Genomic DNA, 20547 nt, shown 5'->3' with positions numbered 1-20547 from the left:
TTAGCGGTTTATCTACCAGGACTGCAGAACACAATGGTGGACTCTCTCCGCAGCCATATCCACATCGACCTCAAGTGGGAGCTGAATAATGAGGGATTCAAAAGGATATGTCTTACCATGGGTCATCCGGAGATAGATCTCTCCATGACATCATCCAATGCAAAGTGCAGATGTTTCTCTTCAAGGGGAGGGCACAGATGCAACTCAGCGAGAGATGCCCTAGTCATCCTTTTGCCTCATGTATTGCTATACACTTATCCCCCAACGTCTTTATTTCTCAAGATCCTAAACAGATTGAAACAGGAAACATTAGTAGCCATTCTTATAGCACCATTGTGATTGTGATAGATGTGGTTCTCAGAGTTGGTTTACGTGTCTTGGCAACCACCTCTCTCTGCCTTCCTGGACAGCGAATCTCCTCATGCAGGAGTCAGGCTTCATCATGCACCTCAAGGCCTGGCTTCTAAATGGTGCTCTCGTATAGAACAGGACTGCTCCCCAAATGTGTACAAACAGTACTGCTTAATAGTAGAAAACCCACAACAAAGAAGACTTGTCTGCAGAAGTGGAAATGCTTCCAGGCTCCTCTCCAGTCCTGCCTGACCCACATTCTCCATTACATTCCAAATTTAAAAAACACTCATTTATTGCTGAGCTTGATTAAGGTTCACCTGACTGCCATGCAGTCTTTCACTTCCCCCTCCCCAAAAGGTTTTCAGTCTTTACTCACAGTTCCACATCAATCAGGAAATTCACCTACTGGTGTTTTATCCCAAGTCTCACTCGTCAAGAGAAGAAGCAAACCTCCATACTCGGTGTAGGAAAGACTTTCGCCTTCTACCTCAACCAGACTAAACCCTTTAAGCTAATCTTGATCACAGAATGAATGAAGAGGCATCCTATCTCTACGCAAAGACTGTCCAAATATGTTTTGGGATGTAACTTGACCTGTTATAATGCTTCAGGAACCTGTCCCTCTTCTAGAGTGTTTGCCTGTTTCACCAAGGCTGAGTCTACCTCTGTGGCCCTACCGAAAAGCATGCTCTGCAAATGTGAGAAAAGCATTTCTCACATTTGCAGCGCAGTCCTCTGATCTCCAGTGCACGTTTTCCCAGCAGTATGCTATCGTGCCTGCTTCCAGAGCTGATGTGGTTTTCAGTGATGCCATTCTATAGTCTGTACTCATTCTATCTCATCAGCACCCTCCTCCATAACTGAGGTACTGCTCAAGGAACTCCTGAAGTGGAGTACCCATAGGGACTCTATTCAAAGAAGGAGAGGTTACTTACCTTGTGCAGTAACTGGAGTTCTTCAAGATGTCGTCGTCCCCCCCTGTGGATTCTTCACTACCCACCCTACTTCCTGTCTGTCTCAGTCTCTTCTCACTGGACTTCCTTGGTTGAGAAGGAACAGGAGTGGCAGTGGGTCCACCCTCCATATATCCTTGTACCATAGCATAAGGATATCTAGGGCACAGGTGCAGACCCACAGACACTGCTGATGAAAATCACCAGTCAAGAGTGCACAAATGTGTGCACATCTGAAGTGGAGCACCCATACAGACGCACATCTCAAAGAACTCCAGATACTGTACAAGGTAGATAACCGTTCCTTATTTAAGTTAAACCAAAGGGCAAATATTGGTAGGAAGAACATAAATAGCAGAGTTGGAAGTTGTTCAGGGGACTGTCACAAGCCTCCTAATAAATCTGTCCAATCTAAGCACAGATCAGCGCCATCTCCAAAATGGTTGAAATAGCAAGGTTTAGCTGCATAAACCCTGCTAGAGCATCCACATTGCCTCTCTGGGAGCCAGTTAATGGGCTTTGGAATACAAAGAATTATGGGACATATGAGGTAACATCTCACAATTCATACAGGTTTCCTTTTCTGACCTCGTAGCTTGGTGAACCATCAGTCGTTTTAGTCTACTTTTCAAATCCACATTGGTATTTTTTTTTTCCCCCTTTACATGTGTTGTGCAATTTACCAGACTGCCTGTTCTTTTTCCCTGGCTTGGAAGTAGCTACTCTTCATTCCCTTAGTTTGTTGGTATGAGGCTGGGTTGTGGGACTAGCTTTAGAGGAGAATACAGTAAGCACTGTTCACAATCCAACTAAACCACTTTTAAACTACAATGTGTTCAACCCAACCAACCCCCTCAATCTTTTTTTTTTATTATTATTATTTTTAAGGATTTTTCAGCTCTATTGTAAAACAGGTTTTAAATTTTGTAGATTTAAACTATATTAACTACTCCTCCTATACCATGCTGTTTTCTTTAAGGTGGTTTAAAGTATATACCATGGGCAGGACCTTTGCCCTTGCACAAACTGCCAAAGGATTTTTAGTGACCACAAACAGGAATTAAATTTTCCAATGAAACTTTAAAATGATAGCTCCTGAAGAATAGTGCTCTTGAGCTACCTGCAAGATGGGTAACTCACTACTTACTAAAAGGATAGAGACATCTTCTTCTGAGGCATCAGGCCACACTGGGTTTTCTTTGGAGGTCTCCAGTCCAATTACTGATGGGACTCCCTGCTATTTGATTGAATTTGATAAGAGCCCACCCCTGTGCGTAAAACACTTTAAGATCCTTTTATGTATAAATGCTAGTGCAAGCAGAATGCTTGATACAGAGTCAAAACCCTGTGTTTGGAAAAGTAATAACTCCAGATGTAGTGGTAATGATGGTCTGGCTGGCTGCAAATTTCCTGACTTCTCTTTGGACAGACATGTGATGTTGATGGAATAGTTGACCATTATTGAGAACAGTTTAACTTTTTTCTTCTGCTTCTGAAACAGATCCGCTGGAGAGGCTCAGTTTGAACCTCAAAATATAAAATCCAGTAAAAGTTGAGATGAGTACCTTGGTTTATGGACAGATCTGATCCTCTCACCATCTCCAGGATGTTACACTGAATTGTTGCCCTGAAATAATTAGTATTTCCCAATTCTTTTATTTTAATTTCTCTTTTTTGGGGTTAAGTAGGTACATCTTCAATTCTGCTGCCAGGAGTTATAGTGTTTGCTGTAAATGCTTGAATTAATATTTGGTGGGATGTGGTGCTCCGTGATAATGTAGAGCCAATCCAAAGACACCTGAGATATCCTGGAAAGAGTTCAGATTAAAGAGAGTGAGACTTGGAAAGACTGAATCTTTTTTATCATCATCTGGATTGGCATACGTTAATGAATCCCTCTATCTTTCTCTCTGTGCAGGGTGATGTTGGGCTCGCTATGGGCAAACTCTATGGAAATGACTTCAGCCAAACTACCATCTCTCGCTTTGAAGCCTTGAACCTCAGCTTTAAAAACATGTGCAAGTTAAAGCCACTTCTGGAAAAGTGGCTCAATGATGCAGGTGAATGACTCTGTGAACTTCTTCACAATCCCACCACAAATCCAGTGGAATTTTGAAAAATTGTTTTACTCTTCTGTTTGGTTTGGGCCTTAAGTCACTTGTTACAAAATCCATCAAGCTTCCCCATCTCTTCTTGGGACAGGTAATTCACAAGGATAAGGGTAATAATAGCATTGGTAACCACACCAAGGGTCAACAGGCCTTTGAAGCAATTCCCATATAGTTTTTGGATATGTGCTCTGCAGTCAGTGGAATCATTGGCTGGCGTGAGGGAAGAGTGTACACTACATGGTGTGTGTGTGTGTGTGTGGATGCGCAAATGCATATAACTTCTAACTGTCCTCTAGATTCCTTTCCCAGTTGGGTAGTTACAGGAGGGTTGCACACTTCATAGCTAGTGCAGGCCAAGCTCACTGCATACACCAGCAGCTCTCTAGATTCATCCAGTCCATCCACAAGCTCCCTGTGTGCCACCCTCCTTCCCATACCATGGATTCTGTGCCCCCTCCATTTCTCCCTCTCTCCATGCTAGGGGCTCTGAGTGCCCCCCCCACCATCCACCACATAATATTATTTCTCCTTTTCTTTCTCTATGGGAGATAAGTCATTCAGGGTGTTGACATTTTAAACTCAGACAGTGAGCAGAGCTGAGATGGGGGCATTGTTATGTTTGAGATTGTTAATGGCTGCCATCAACTAGTTTTTTAATCTGTAGACAATAACAGACCTGGTTGAAGCTGAGAGGTCTTCTAACCATTTGTCCCCCATTTCCTCCTAGTTTTCCAATTTTCATCAAAATCAATGGAATTCTACTCACTCATGCCTAGAACGTTACTTGAAATTTTGGAATTGATTGAATGCAGTATTCAAAAGCTATTGCATTACAGACAAACAAAAATGCCATCCAGTTTAATGTAGGGCCTCACTTTGCTTGGTGACCAAAGAAATGTCAGCAAAAAGTTTTTCTGGCTGGTTCTGTGACATCCAACACCAAGGTTTCTCAGAGGATGCTCCAAGCCCCTAGGGCAGCGGTTCCCAAACTGTGGGTTGTGACCCCAAATGTGGTCGCACCATCAGCAGATGGGGTTGCAGCAATCCAGAGTGTGCAGATTATGCCATTTTGCTCCACAGAGCATGGCCTCGCACCTACGTTGCATGTAAGGTCACGGTGCATAGAGGACACTATTTTGTTCTACAAAATGGCATGCGCTGTATAGTGTGACTTCACGTGCACCATACATACAAGGTCACGCTGTGAGGAGGACACCAATTTGCTCTACAAAATGGCATCCTCCATGCGGCGTGATTTTGCACACACCAGATGTGTGAGGTCACACTATGCAGAGGATGCCATTTTGTAGAGCAGAATGGCATCCTCCATGTTGTCTGGGGTCCTGGCAGAAAATACTTCATTAAAATGGGGTCATGCTGGCAAAAAGTTTGGGAACCCCTGCATTAGAATTTTATCCAGCTACAATTAAAGTCAGTTGAAAGACTCCCATTGACTTCAACAGTAGTTTAACCTAAGTAGAAGTACATAGAAGGATGTAGCATCTCAGCCAGGGCCCTGTGTATTCCATGATTGTGCAACTTGCTACAAAATTGTACTCTAGGATTTCAGCTTACATTTTTTTTTTAATGAAAGTTTCTGGCCCTCATAGTTGCAAAGATAATCTTGGAAACATGAACTGAATGTAATTGATGCCCATCTGAGTCTGCAAGGAACCTAGAACAGTAGTTCTGAGTGGTGTGAGCTGCCCTTTTCATCTCACTCGGGGCTTGTGAACTCCATGATTCTGCAACTGAATTCATTATTTATTATTATTTCAGCATTTTGCTTCCTAGCTGACCTGCCTTCAGCTGCCTCTTGTCCTGCACCCTTTCCAACAATGGGGAATTAACTGGATTACAGTACTTCCTTCACTGTTCTATAGAAACAGGAGGGTAGGGAGGCCAGGGAGCCAGAGCTCAAGTCCAGCTTTCAGAGAGAGAGGGAGAGAGCCAGAAGTGTGTGATGGCCATCTGGGCTATCTAAAGCAGCAGTTCTCAACCGGGGGTCCGCAGCCCCCTGGGCGTCCATGAGCCCTTTCAGGGGAGCCGTGGAGCCCCACGGCTAAAACCCGGTTCCCCCAAGCCCCAGCACTTAACTCAAGTGGAGTTGGCTCGAGCCCCATCAGCCCTTGCCCCCCCTCTGCCCAATAGAAGTAAAACTATGCCTATGCCCAAGGGTCCCTGGAGCCCCGCGCTCTCCCTGCCCTCCAGCCCCTGGCATTTTTATAGCATGTTGAAGGGGACCTCAGCAAGAAAAAGATTGAGAACCCCTGGTCTAGCAAATATAGCATCAGACAACACGTTGATAGCTGAGATGAGCCACTGAAGCTGACTACTAGTTCCCTCCTTCCCAAACACACGTGGAGCAGGGGAAGGAGATTCTGTGCTAGGCTGCTCAGACAACTGCTGAAGCTCATAGAGCTGGGCTGTGGGGAATAGTGAAAAAAAATCCATAATTATTAAGAATTATTGCTGAAAATAATCATTGATGAATTGTACATCAATAAATATTTTAACTGCCATAGTAATGTGTGTTTGAAGTATGAGGGATGGGAATGAAGGATATTTCATGGAGATTCAATGAATTAACTTTGCTGTGGAATGTAGGGGTTCTTCTTCAAGTAGTGTACCTACAGGTGCTCCACTCTAGGTGCAATAGCACCCCCTGTGCCTTCAATCAGAGATTTTTCAGAGCAATGTCTGTTCGGACTATGTGTGCATTAATCTTGTGCCCCGTCCTGCTTTATAGCACTGTGCAGGCAAACCACCCTCAGTTCCTTCTCAATCACCTTGGCCTGAGACTGACCTCTAGTAGTTGTCCCTTCAGATCTCCTCAACCTTACAGTTAGTGGTTGTGTTAATATTAATGTTACTTCATTGTAGTCAATAATTTCCTTTACTTAAAAAAAAAATCTCTTTTCTATACTATATTTAGATAAGTTTTAGATGGTTAGACATTTTCTGTCTGCATGACGATGCCTGGTTGTCCAGGCTTTAAACGCTGTTTATCATGCCAGGAGGTGATCCTAATTAGCGTCAGACATTCATGATGTATCCAGGGCCTTGCGAAGTCGCACGTCACTCAAAAGTATAACTTTTGCCTGGCATTGAAATCAAGAGCCAGGAAAAACAGAGAAATTAAGCTACGCCTCCTTATGATGAGGCGCTCGCTACATCCAGCCTCTGATGCAGGTCAAGGGACCCCCACTGTACACCAGTTCCCAGGTAAGTCTGCTGTCTTGGAGCACCACACTTCCAGGATGCCAAGAGGAAGATACAGGACTCCTCTCACAAGCTCTCGAAGGAACATGCCCCAGGTTCGCCTGGTAGAGATTCTACCTCTAAAAAGTCGAGGTTGTTGCTACCCTGGCACCACCGGCTTTCCAGTTAGGTACTAACGAGACTCCTGGTCCCACTGGTACCCAAAGCACAGCTAGCCTGTGTGGCAGCAGGGCTTCAGCTTCAGAGACACCCTTGGTACCAGCATCCAACAAAGGCAGGAAGAAGAGCTCTTCCTCTGCTCCCTCAGTACCGAAGAAGCCCGCTCGGGCTCCAACTGCGCCTCCCTCAGAGTGCACAAAGCACTTGGCACCATCAAAATCTACAGCACTGACAACACCCCCAGCCACAACTACTGTACTACACTTGTCAGCCTCGGTACTGATGCCCCTCGCAGTAGTGCAGGAGCTCCATGTTCCTCGGGACCTGCTTATATTGGAGACTGCTCAGCTCCGACATGCTCTCGATATCGAGGACATCCAGATCACCTGAGGTGTTCCTGGCACCGATTATTTCACCTCAGATTTCTCTAGGCGCTCCATCATTCCTGAGTGAACCAGAGGAAAAGACTTCTGTTGAGGACCTCACCTCAATCTGACAAGTGTCAGTCCAGGGCTTTCTTCCTCACTCCTTCAGAGGTCCCTTTCCAGAGGCTTTGACTGAAGCTGCAGCTGTTCACGGCCCATGATTACCACCAGTGCCTTACTGGTATGAGCACCTTTGGGTGCCTCCACCAATGCCTTATGCTTCTCCTCGGCCATATTGGGACTTCAGGCTGTTTATAGTCAACAGTTCTCCAGGACATCCAGTACTACCCACCATGGGCAAGAACAGTTGGCATCACCTACTCCCTCCAAGAAGACCTGACCCTCAGGAGGAATCTTTTGAGGAGCCAGAGGCTAGAGCTGATGAAGAGGTTTCGCCTGCAGCCAATATCTCCTCTTCATCCCCGGATGAAGCAGCTATGTCTCCCCTCTCATCCCTGGTGGATGATTTTAAACACTTCCAGGATCTGATCAAGAGACTTGCAGACTCCTTACAGATTCCACTTGAGGAGGTTATGGAACCTCATCATAAGCTGCTCGATATCCTCCATTCACCATCAGTGGCCTGTATAGCATTACCTGTTAATGAGGCTTTTACATCCAGCAAAGATTGTTTGGCACACACCAGTACAGTGTCCATTCCGCCTACATGTAAAAGAACGGACAAAAAGCGTTATGTCCCAGCAAAGCACTTGGAGTTTTCATTTTTCCACCCCTGACCTAACTCCCTGGTGGTAGATGTGGTGAATGAAAGCTTTAGGCAGCACCACACAAAATCAGCACCTCACAATAAAGGCCGCAAGCATCTGGACCTATTCGGGAGAAAGTCTTACTCCTCAGCCTCACTTCAATTCAGAATTACCAATTATCATGCCTTGATGGCAAAATATAACCATATCAAACTCGCATCCTTTGTCGACCACCTATCTGCAAAACACAGGGAGCAGTTTCAAGTGTTTATGGCAGAAGGCCAGCTATTGGCCAGAACAATGTTGCATGCCTCCCTCAATGCTGCTGACACCACTGCTTGTTTGATGGCTAAAGCATTGGTAATGAGAAGTCTCCTGGCTCCAGCTCTCTCATTTCCCTATGGAGGTTCAGATCACAGTCGAGGACCTTCATGTCAGCGGTTCTAAATTGTTCACAGATCGCTGGATGAGTTTCTGCAAACATTGAAGGATTCTAGAGCCACTTTGCATTCTCTTGACATTTATGCCCCTTCATACAAGAGCAAATTCAAGTCCCAAACAGCCCAGAGATTCCCCCCCAACCCAATTCCTCCTCCCTTAGAAGGCATATGAACCAGAGAAGGAAACCATCCGCTTCTCAGCCTTCTGCCTTGGACCTGTCCATCTTCAAGCAGCAATTTTGACATGTTGGTCAAGGGTCTGAATTACCATCCTCATCCTCTCCCACTGTACCTGCCCCCCTCCCTCCACCCCTGCCTGGTGACCGCCTTCACCACTTCATGCAGTCTTGGGAGTTGATCACTACAGACAAGTGGGTCTTGGAGATTGTCTCCACAGATTATGCAATCTACTTCGAACTTCCACCAACCACCCCCATTCCTCATCCCTCTGCAGGGACCCCGCTCATGAGAGCGTACTGTGCCAAGAAATAAGTGTTCTCTTATGTTGGGGGAGCTATAAAACCAGTCCCCATGCAGCACAGAGGTTTTATTTAAGGTACTTCCTGGTACCAAAAAAGAGTGGAGACTGGAGACCCATCCTAGACCTGTGACTATTCCACACCTATGTAAAGGTGTAGAAATTCAAAATGGTGATACCCACGGTAGAGGATAATTCCCTCACTAGAGGAAGGGGATTGGTTTCCAGTCCTCGACACTCAAGATGTGTATTTCCCCATTGCTGTCTACCCATCCCACAAATGATTCCTTCGTTTTATTGTTGGCCAGAATCACTTCCAATATTGAGTTGCTCTCCTTAGATCTGTCATCTGCCCTGGGGTCTTTTCGAAGGTCATGGTGGTGGTAGCAGCCTAACTCCACAAGAAAGAAATTTTAGTATTCCCTTGCCTAGATAATTGGTTACTAAAAGGCTGCTCCATAAAGATGATGTCTTGGGTAACTTCCAAGGCCATAGACCTCTTTCTCTAATTGGGTCTACAACTGAATATACATAAATCCACATTGACCCCAGTCCAGAGCCTAGAGTTCACAGGGGCACATCTCGATTCAGTGACAGCAAGAGCCTACCTTCCTCAGCACAGGTTCATGGCCCCTCCAACATAGCGAACATGATTCAACTCAGTCCACACACCATGGTCAGGAACTGCATTCAATTACTGGGCCACATGGCGGCCATGACCTTCGTGACAGAGCATGCCTGACTTAGAATATGCTGCCTCCATGGATGGCTCAGAACCATTTATTCAACCACCAAACAGTCTACAGATGCTCCTTTGTCTACCTGCCTTTGTGAAACAATACCTTGATTGGTGGAAGAACCATCACAACGTGTGCACAGGAGTTCCTTTCACATATCCTTCCCTTACAGTCATTATAATGACAGACGCCTCTCTGCTAGGCTGGGGAGTGCATCTAGACGCTTAGGTGATCCAAGGCAAGTGGACGTCGCAGGAGACGACGCTACCTATCAGTCTCCTGGAACTCGAGGCAGTCAGATATGCTTATCTCTGATTCCTACTACTAATAAAAGGAAAGCACATAAAAATCATGATGGATAATATATCATGCATATTTTACATCAGCTGCCTGGGAGGAGCCAGATCTCCCGCCCTTTATAATGAGGCACTCAAACTTTGCATATAAACCCAGATTATCGTCACAGCAGCCTGTCTCCCAGGTATCCAGAATGTGACTGCAGATGCACTCAACCGACAATTCTTCCAAGACCATGAATGGGAAATAGATCCCACATATTCCACCAATGGGGCACCCCCCGGATAGATCTTTTTGCCACAGAGGCAAGCAAAAAATGCACTCACTTCTGCTCAAAGGCGGATTGGGCCACCAATCCTTAGGGGATGTTTTTCAACTTCAGTGGTCATCAAACCTACCATGTGCATTCCCGCCGACTCCCCTAATAGCCAAGAGAGAGATGGGGCCAGAGTCATCCTAATAGCCCCCGACATGGCCCAGGCAAACATTGTTTTCTTACTTCCTACAGCTACCTTCCTTGCCCTCCGATCATTCTTCGCAACACTCCCCACCTCCCTCTCCCACTAGCACAGGAGGATTCTTCACTCCAATCTCAAGACACTTCATCTCAAAACGTGGTTAATTTGATGGCTCACGGGGTAGAGACAACCTGTTCAGACAATGTAAAAAGTGTGCTACTAGACAGCAGGAAACAACCTGCTTGATATACGTATTGTCAGAAATGGTCTCCTTTTGCCTGTTGGTGTGGCTGTAGACAGCTTTCACCAGTGGACTGCATCGCTTCCAGATATACTAGACTACACCTAAGCCCTAAATATTTTTGGTTTATCAATGAGCTCAATAAGAGTCCACCTGGCAGCCATCATGACCTTTCACCCCTCTATAGGGGGCTAGTCCATCTTTATCCACCTGACCATAACAAGGTTTCTCAAAGGGCTGGGAAACCTCTACCCACCAGTCCAATGTCCACCTCCAATATGGGGCCTCAACCTGGTGCTTAAATGCCTCACAAGACCACCCTTTGAACCTCCTGGCTTCTTGCTTGCTACTCCATTTGTCTATGAAGACAACATTCCTGATAGCCATCACGTCAGTGCAATGGGTTGGTGAACTAGGGACCCCGACTGCATACAGCCCATTCACAGTGTTTTTTAAGGATAAAGGTCATGCTTTGACTTCACTCCAAATGTTTACCTACGATCTCTTCTGCATTTTACATCAGTCAGACCACTCACTTCCCTGACTTCTACCCCATCAGCATATGAATCCCCAGGACGCAATACTACATACCCTGTATGTCAGAAGAGCTCTGACCGCCTATCTAGACAGAACAAAACTCTTCAGAAAGACCGAGAATATATTCATCTTTTGCACACACATCAAAGGGTTCTGCAATCTCCAGCCAGAGACTTTCCAAATGGATTTCAGACTGCATCCAAGAAGATTTCAGACTCTTATAACCAATCTCATAACATTGAGCCACTCTTACTCATATGCACCCATTTGACAAGGTCCATTGCCACTTGCATGGCCTTCCTCAAAAACGTACCGATCATTGAAATATGCAAAGCTGCCACCTGGGCTTCTGTGCATGCATTCTCTGAACACTATGCAATCACCCACAACTCTGCCTCCGATATGATATTTGGCTTGACTGTACTCTCTGCTGTACTGGATTCGCCTACAAAGCGCCTTCCACCTTAGATGGTACTGCTCAGTAATCACCTATAGTGGTGCAGCCTTCGGGACACTACTAGAAGAAGAAATGGGTACTCACCCTGTGCAATAACTGTGGTTCTTTGAGATGTGTCCCCCTATAGGTGCTCCACCACTTGCCCTCCTTTCCATCTGCTTCAGAGTTCTCTGCTATGGGGCTTCATGGTAGAGAAGGAACTGAAGGCAGTTCACCCGTGCAGTGTTATATAATGACGGGATGGGGCACAAGACTGACTGTCACGCAAGCATGGGACGAACAGACGCTGCTATGAGAACTCTCTAATCAAAGGTGTGGGAGGCTCTGTCACACCTAAGAGTGGAGCACCCATAGGGGGACACATCTTGAAGAACCACAGTTACTGCACAAGGTGAGCAGCCATTTTTTGTTTGTCATAAAGGACACAGGGCCCTATTCATAGCTTGTAAATTGCAGATATAAGTGGTAATACCAGGTTAATACCTCTGCCGTGAAGGAGCCCACCCAGGTCTGGAATGAATATGGGATACGTTCTGCCATCTCTTACACAAGTAGAATGTGTGGGATCCTTTAATTGGATTGCAGTGCACTGACACACAGTCTCTTGCTGATACATGCTCTCTTTTGTTCTCTTTCAGAGAATCTCTCATCTGATTCAGCTCTCTCCAGCCCAAGTGCCCTGAATTCCCCGGGGCTGGGGATTGAGGGCTTGAACCGTAGGAGGAAGAAACGCACCAGCATAGAGACCAACATACGTGTGGCCTTAGAGAAGAGTTTTCTGGAGGTCAGTGAATCAGTTGCTCTACTCAGCCAATTTGTAATAAAGAAGAATAGTGGCTTTGCTCAAGAACATGTCCATTAAGGTGAAAATAATTCTGCAGCTAGGAGTTTCACTAAGCAGACATTGTAAGATATGCAATGATTGTTATGGATACAATATAAGAAATAATATATTTAAGATGCATATTAAACATAATAGACATTAAATATTTAAATTAGTAGATCTTCAATCTGTGTCTGTCATCTAATTGTTGGAACGGGGGACTGGGAGTCAGAACTCTTCAGTTCTCATCCCTCATGTTCTGTCGCAGATTTGCTGTGATACCTTAGGCAAATCATATAATCGCTCTGCCTCTGTGTCATCAGATATAAAACAAGGTTTGTAAAATCCTCAACTGAAAAGCACAATATAAGTTTGTTGTTGTGTGCATCTGCTAATATCTTTAGCTGTGTTGGTCTGTGTGTTCATACATTTGCAGGTGTATCAATCTGTATGTTGTGGGCAGATTGTTCCTGTCAAAGGATGGGGAAATCTGTAGTGAGTTGTGAAAGTGTATTGCAAAACAGTTACAACAGATCTGTCACAGGGTGTACTTGCCCTGTAGCGCTTCCACTGGCCAAGTGTGGTGCTGTAGTTGCTCCATCAGTTTCCCCTAATGTCATCAACAAGTTCAGTGAAGCTTTACATAGGGAACCATACCTCTACTGAGAGGTCTGTTTATTAACCAAAGGCTCAATGAAAATACAAGCAAAACTTCACTCCACTTCTGGATCCACCATTCCCCTACAGCAAGGTTCTGTCGGCTGAACTCCTTTCCTTGGAGTTAGACTTCTTGACGCTATCTGGGAATAATCCTTCCCCAGAGCCAGAGGTCTGTGGCTGTCTGTCAACTGCACCTCTTTTCTGGGGCAACATGTAGTTGGGCTTCCTGCCACTGTTTGGGAGCTCCCTGTCCCTCAGACCATGCCTTCCAGGCCCCTGACTCTGTTGAGCTCTCTGAGGAAAATAGCTTTCATGAAGCTTTCTGTCTCTAGGAGCCAACCCTTTATTGTTCTCATTAATTAGCTGCCAACCAACCACCCAAGGGATTTAATTACCTACAAGTAACTAAATTGGCTCATTCTCCCTTACAGGAGCCTGTCATGAGTAGTCTGGTCCCTGACTTCCCTTCAAGGCCCAGCCCCCATGAGAGTATAATTTCGTGAGAGGCTCAAAGAGAGCCATACTTAGGCAATCTTTCAATCCACTTAGTAAAGTGTATGTACCAAGGAAAGGGGAATAATAAATATTGTACCAAGCAGAATGATCTGTATTCACCTAATTTTAATAAATTAAAAAAGGTAAGTGCTGTCCCGTTAGTTCTTGGTGCTCTGTTTTCCCCTTAGTTTCTTACTCAAGGATATCAAGCAGTGGATTAAGCCATGACATTGTGCACACCAGGAAGGGGAAAAGGAAAGGAAATAGTGTCTGTGTACTTGGGAAAGGCGGACAGAGAACCAAACATCATTTATGTTTAGACTCTTAGTTGCCTATATGTAACTTTGGTAATTTAAGTACTGTAGGCACAAGTGCAGGATAAATTAGAGTCCAAGTCTCACCTCTGCAGGTGTCTCCTGAACATCGTTTTGTTGTGCTCTTGGTGCAGACAACTTGCAGATCATCTGATCATCACTGATGCTAGCCCTTTTTACCTCCCCCTTCCCCATGAGGTGATGAAAGACTCTCCCCTTACTGCAAGGTCTCAGGCTTCATCCCTGGCTTTCTGCCAAAATTATGGTTATTCGCTTCTCTCTGAAAGGACATGTTTAGGGCATATGTTGGGTGCATAGCAGAGCTTCACTTTGCTGGACCTCCTCTGGCCCAGGGTCCCTTAGAGTCCCTAGGCAAGTGGTGTAGGTTAGTGCAGGCCCAAGGTATCTCGCACTAACGATGGGGCCGGCACAGACCAGCCCCCATGTCAGGGAGCAGTAAGTGGCACTCTGTCTGCTGGAACACAAAAGAGAAACTAACTCAGGAAGTGCTAGAGGAAACATCCATGTTCAGTAGCAGTCATGTTGGGAAAGTGTAGTAAGGAGGCATTTCAGGGAGAAGGCTTACTCCTGACAAAGCAGAAGAGGTTTTGGGTGCAACTTAGAAGAAGGAGCATTTGGAAAGCTGGGCGAGAACTGTAAAATGACAAACTTGGGAGTTGGCAGCTAGGAAGAAAAAACGGTCTGTTTAGTTGGGGAGGGGCTGGATGAGAAGAAGGGAGTTCTGAGTGTTGGGGATGCTGAACAAGAAGGAAGGGTTCATCTGAGATCAGGGGATTGGGAGGATGGTCCATCAGGTTCCACTTTTGCGTAATCCTTTCCTGACAACATCTGCTTTGGTAAAACAGGAAGGCCTATTCCAGTTATCTGTAATTCCTTCCTCCAGTTCTGTAGTTTAGAATCCTGCTATGCTGGACCCATAATGCAACACTCATCAAAGTAATTTCCATGATTTTCAAATATTTCTCATTTTTCAGAACCAAAAGCCTACCTCGGAGGAGATCACCCTGATAGCTGATCAGCTGAACATGGAGAAGGAGGTGATCCGCGTTTGGTTCTGTAACCGGCGCCAGAAGGAGAAAAGGATCAACCCACCCAGTAGCGGTGGAACCAGCAGCTCTCCCATCAAAGCAATTTTCCCTTGCCCAACCTCACTGGTAAGAATCAAGAAATGAAGATGGCTCAGCACATTGGAAAAGATCAGCCACTCCTCTCCTCCTGGCAATAATGGGAATTACACACATTTTTCATCTGCTCTGTGCAGCAGACTTGTGCTCACAAATGTAACTGAGATACTTAATTGGCATTTTCAATACTATATTTACTGGTTCCCACTGTGTACTATAAACAAAAGGTAAATGTTACAAATCAGCCAGTGTGAATGCATTATCTAAATACCCAAACTGAACTCCTAACTTGATCTGGAAGTAATTCACAACTGACTGAATACAACTCACAAAGATGCAATTTATAATACTGCTTTGGACATATGCTAAGAAATCATAATTCATGTTTGAATTCTTTTCCAGATTGGCGTACTCATCCAAACCCCTTTCTGTAAAAGGAAAAAAATGCTACCCAGTTCCACCCTTTCCATCTTGTTCCAGTCACATTAATGCATTGAATCAGCAATAGATCCTATCAGTTTTTAGGCAGTAGTTGGCAGACTGTCACCCAAACTTGATTCTACTATTTTTGCCCCTTCTGGGCAGGGTTAATGTACATCAAAGTGAAAAAGGAGTTTAGCTAATCTTTGTAACTCATATTCTAAACCCCATATTTGGCTAAGGTAAACACAAACTTACTGAAAACTTAAGTAAACAAAGTGCATTCATCAAGGTTCCTTGAGCTCCACGCCACCATTGTTCAGGGAGGTCTGTTGTTAACTGGAGATGGTAGCTGTGCTTCTGATAATATGAAGTCTGTGGATTTCATGTAGCATCTAGTTAGTCTATTCTACATATGATTTCATACTGCCCTCATCACTGTAGTATCTGAGCACCATCCAGCAGTGCATTAAATGTCATGACTAACATCTGTCAAGTGTGGTTTGTTCTTTTTGTCATCCTCTCCTCAGGGATGAAATTGTGTGTGCAGTGTAGTGTAGTTGTTTTAGAAGGGGTTTTCTTCTGGTTTTTGTACATGTTGCTGTGTATTTATGTTAGAGAAGGCAAGGTGGAAGACGTGCACGTTGCACTTGGAGCAGAAGGTGGTGAGGTTTGTGATGGTTTTAGTTCCTGTGGGAGTTCATTCCACAGTCTCAGACAAGCCCTTGAGAAAATTCTGTTGCCTGCAACCACAAGTTTTATCTTGTGGTGTAAAGTTACATTATGCCTGAGGAGTCGAAGTGTCAACCCTGGTTTTTCATCTGGGAGTTTTAGGCACTATTTTAGATATTTTAGATATGGCCCAGGCCAGTGAGCACCTTGAAGATAAGGATCAAGACCTTGAACTTGACTCTGTGTTCTATAGGAATCCAGTGTAGAGCATGGTGGACAGGTTTGATGTGCTCACAGTAGCCTGTGTTGATGAGGAGATATGCTGCAGCTTTAGCTGGATTTTTTTTGTTCATAGTATGTTAGAGCAAAATGCTAACAGGTTCATCCTTCTCCAACTTAGTTTTAAACATGTCAAGCGACCGTAATCACTTCCTTTAAGAGAATATTCATCAATCTTACAGATTTCCCTATTAGAAAGATTTCCTGATAATTTACATACATTTTCTTTTGTTTAGTGCTATCCCTTATTCTTATTTTGGGTTGTCCAAGAGGGTATAACTGATGATAACTTTTCCTCATTGATGTATATATGCTTCATATACTTATAGACAATTAGTATGTCTTGGATGCACATACGTACACTTCTAGTCCTTGATATGGATATTTAATTTTTAGTCTTTCCTAATAAATCAATCCCTCCAGTCCATTAATCACATTGATTGATTTTCTCTGAATTCCCTTCAGTTTATTTATAGCTTTCTTCCATTAAGTTGTCCAGAAGTAAAGGCAGTTCATTTCATTTGAATGCTTTGAAAGAAGTCCTTCAAACCAAGGAAATACACAAAAGTTCAGATAATTTGGTCGATAAAGGTGAAACAAGACACTACGGTAAAACACCTATACGACAAATTAGGCTAGAATGCATTGGTGCATGGAGTGCCGTCAATCAGAGGAAGTGACTTGGAGCTTGAGAAGTATCAGAAAAAGCATGTACAAAGATTTTTTTGGGGTCCCCTAAGTTTCCTCTCTTTGAGAGAGTCTCCTTGAACTCTTGTTCAGTGAGGATATTTGAAAATCCTGAGATGCTGCATGTTGATGGTTAGTTCCTGATGAACCACCACTCAGCTATTGGGACAGTATGTGTGTGGTGGGTTTGCTGCTGTTCGTTCTCAGGTCCGTGAGTGGAGCAAATGTCACTAATGTGGTCCCAGACTCTGCTTATTGAAGCACTAAAGCGATTGAATGACATTTTAAAAAGTATATAGCATTTCCCATCCTCATCTTCGGATAAGGATGAGGAAATAAGAACCCAAGTCAGGTAAATCTTTTCCTTCTTATGAGTTGCACAGTTATGTTCTCTTCTAACCTCTAGGTGGCAACCACGCCAAGCCTTGTGACAAGCAGTGCAGCTACTACTCTGACTGTCAATCCTGTGCTCCCTCTAACTAGTGCTGCTGTCACTAGTCTGTCAGTCACAGGTAAGATATAACCCAAGCTGCATCAGCACAGCAGGTTTTTCAGACAACCCCTGCAGTCAGGGATAACCAATTCAGATAATAGCATGGAAGTCCAGTGGATTACTGGTGGCGTCTACATATCAAACAGATAAAGATTTTAAGGTCAACAATCTTTTGAGATTTTTGATGTTCCTGTGTTGCAGTCTAAAATCTCTGTAGAGAACTGGCTCTTGGATTTGCTGTATCCTTGTAAGACATGTTGTGTAGGATTCTCAGATGCCCATAACCTGCCTAGCTGAAGGTGAAAAATAGAGAACAAAAGGAGTGCTTTGTGGGGAGCAAAGGATTCTCTGGGAACTCACAAATATAGCTTAGGTATACAGGTGCAAAGAAACAATACGGAGGATTTCCCTACTCGCTGCCCAGATACTCAATTTGACTTCAGTCTGATTTCCTTCCTCTCATCTCACTCTCACCTTGCCCTTTTAAACATTTTTTAATTAAAAAGCAATTCAGTGCTGATGGAAGACTCTGGACTGACAGTCCTAGAGAGTGAAGTCCTCTGTTTTGCCACTGAAATGACAGTGTGGGCAACTGCCATGCAAGCTTCCGTTACACTGCCCTGCCAATGTGCCTCAGTCCTATGTTGGAGTAATTCATTTTTCATGGCTGTTCAGTCTGGCCTCTCTGCTGAGACCGGCACCCCCTGGTGACCTAGAAGCAAAAGGCAGTCCCATTATCCACCTGAGCCACCCAGCCTCTTCCTGAAGAGACAGTTGTGATCTGAGATCCACATTCACCAGTCCCCCTCTCTTGAATTCACTGTGCTCTTCAGTCCCACAGAGACATGTCTGTCTCACTTCCTCTTTCCTATGCTGTCCAGTCCAGGTGGTAGAGGTTTCTGTTCAGGCATGCCTGTGCTTTGCACTGTTCTAACTGGAATCCTCCTTCCAGGCACAACAGAAACCACCTCCAACAACACAGCAACCGTGATCTCTACAGCACCTCCAGCTTCCTCAGCAGTGACTTCACCCTCTCTGAGTCCTTCCCCTTCTGCCTCAGCCTCCACTTCCGAGGCATCCAGTGCCAGTGAGACCAGCACAACACAGACAACCTCTACTCCCTTGTCCTCCCCTCTTGGGACCAGCCAGGTGATGGTGACGGCATCAGGGTTGCAAACAGCGGCAGCAGCCGCACTACAAGGCGCTGCACAGTTGCCTGCAAATGCAAGTCTCGCTGCCATGGCTGCTGCAGCAGGACTAAACCCAGGCTTGATGGCACCCTCACAGTTTGCAGCTGGGTAAGGATTGTCTTTGCATTTTAGATGATAAATGAAGAAAATAGCAATACTTAGAATTATTGGGCTCTGTTCATCATGATTTTTTAATACTGTGTTTTGCACTTTAGCATCTTTCACCTACACCTCTCAAAGGGTTTACAGATACTAATGGATTAAGCCCTGCAACACCCCTATAGGGATGTTATCCCCATTTTATAGATGAGGAAGGTTTAGTGACTTGATCTGTCATATATTAAGTCAGTGGCCGAGCTGGGTGTAGAGCCAAGGAGCTCTGACTACTATTTCCTTGCTATAGCCATTAAACTACACTACCCATGCTGCTAACTTTAAATTGAATTGGCATCTTAGAGTCCCTTCATTCCCCTATGTTCAGCTCTGTTCCTTTGGACCGAGAGCGAGATGGAGAACACCTGAATATTTACTGGAAATCATTCTCTTGATGCTATGTGACTAAAAAAATATTGCTGTAAATGCTTTGTAGTTCTTTCGGTTTCTCTTTATTCTCATTTCCTTCCGATAGCTCTCTAAAGAGTTGCAGTGTCCTAAGAAGTCACTTTGAGTGTAATTCACAGCAGTAATACACTACAACTTGTGCTTTTTGAGTGCCTGTTCTTCAGGCTTGTTGTTAAGCACAGTGTTGAAAGGCAGCTGTGAAGGGTTTATCCAAGACCACATTGTGGTATGAGAGAAATTAAAATACTACAGGAAAGGTTTAAAAAATCAGACCCTTGAATTCTACCTTCTTTCTCTGTATGATGGTCTCTAAATAGTAACACAACCTCCCTTGACCTGTCTCCTGTCCTGTTTTCTTGGTATCTCAGAGGTGCCTTACTCAGTCTCAATCCAGGGACGCTAGGCGGTGCTCTCAGCCCAGCTCTGATGAGCAACAGTACGCTGGCAACTATTCAAGGTTAGTAAAATTCTTTTTAATATATAACTGATTTTGTTACTTGTGTGTATTACTCACCAAAAAAAGAGAGGCAACATTCCTGAACTCCAACATTCAGTAGTCAGGGACAGAAGCTTTACAAAGATGGCACAGAGATTTTTTTTTAGAATTGTGAATGGTAAGGTATAAAGTTGGGAGGCGGGTTAGGACAGTATACAATCTCAGGGATTTGGTGGTGACGTTAAGGAAGAAAGTGGTGCGGGGAGTGGGTTGGGTGCTGCATTAGTTTTGCTCCCCTCCATCAGTGGACATGGAGGGACAATTTTAACAGGCTGTTTAGAGATCTACTTTTTACTGCTCATTTAGCAGATGCTTTAGTGTAGTTACCTTGATCGAGGCCGATAGCAGAACAGTTCAGAGAACAAGAAACCTGAACACACAGATCCAAGATCAAGACTTTCAAAATGTGTATCTAAAGTCTTTAATTTGGAGCTATAAATTGGTAAAATAAGGAGTTAATTCCTTTTTTAAATGTCTAAGTGAGTGGCCTGATTTTTTTGGTGTGTGTGGAGCATCCAGCAATTTCCATTGACTTTACTGAGAACCATTTGGGTACTTGGCAACAGAGGGTCCAGTGGCACCTTTGAGACTAACAGAAGTACTGGGAGCATAAGCTTTCGTGGGTCAGAACCTCACTTCTTCAGATGCAAGTCAGATGCCTTGCATCTGAAGAAGTGAGGTTCTGACCCACGAAAGCTTATGCTCCCAGTACTTCTGTTAGTCTCAAAGGTGCCAC

General features: G+C 44.5%; 1 protein-coding gene across 3 annotated transcripts in view; it reads left to right on the top strand.

The window, feature by feature from the left end:
• The window catches only part of POU2F1 (POU class 2 homeobox 1), a 187449-nt gene that overhangs the window by 162471 nt on the left and 4431 nt on the right, over positions 1-20547 (top strand). For all 3 annotated transcript variants that reach the window (XM_034791701.1, XM_034791690.1, XM_034791700.1), the window contains 6 exons: positions 3226-3367; positions 12215-12360; positions 14864-15043; positions 17478-17583; positions 18517-18862; positions 19684-19772. In XM_034791701.1, coding sequence (XP_034647592.1) covers positions 3226-3367; positions 12215-12360; positions 14864-15043; positions 17478-17583; positions 18517-18862; positions 19684-19772 — 1009 coding nt within the window. The remainder of the gene's footprint in view (positions 1-3225; positions 3368-12214; positions 12361-14863; positions 15044-17477; positions 17584-18516; positions 18863-19683; positions 19773-20547) is intronic.

Source organism: Trachemys scripta, chromosome 1 (assembly GCF_013100865.1).
Source record: "Trachemys scripta elegans isolate TJP31775 chromosome 1, CAS_Tse_1.0, whole genome shotgun sequence".
Classification (NCBI taxonomy): domain Eukaryota; kingdom Metazoa; phylum Chordata; order Testudines; family Emydidae; genus Trachemys; species Trachemys scripta.
This window is presented reverse-complemented; position numbering and strand designations above follow the sequence as displayed.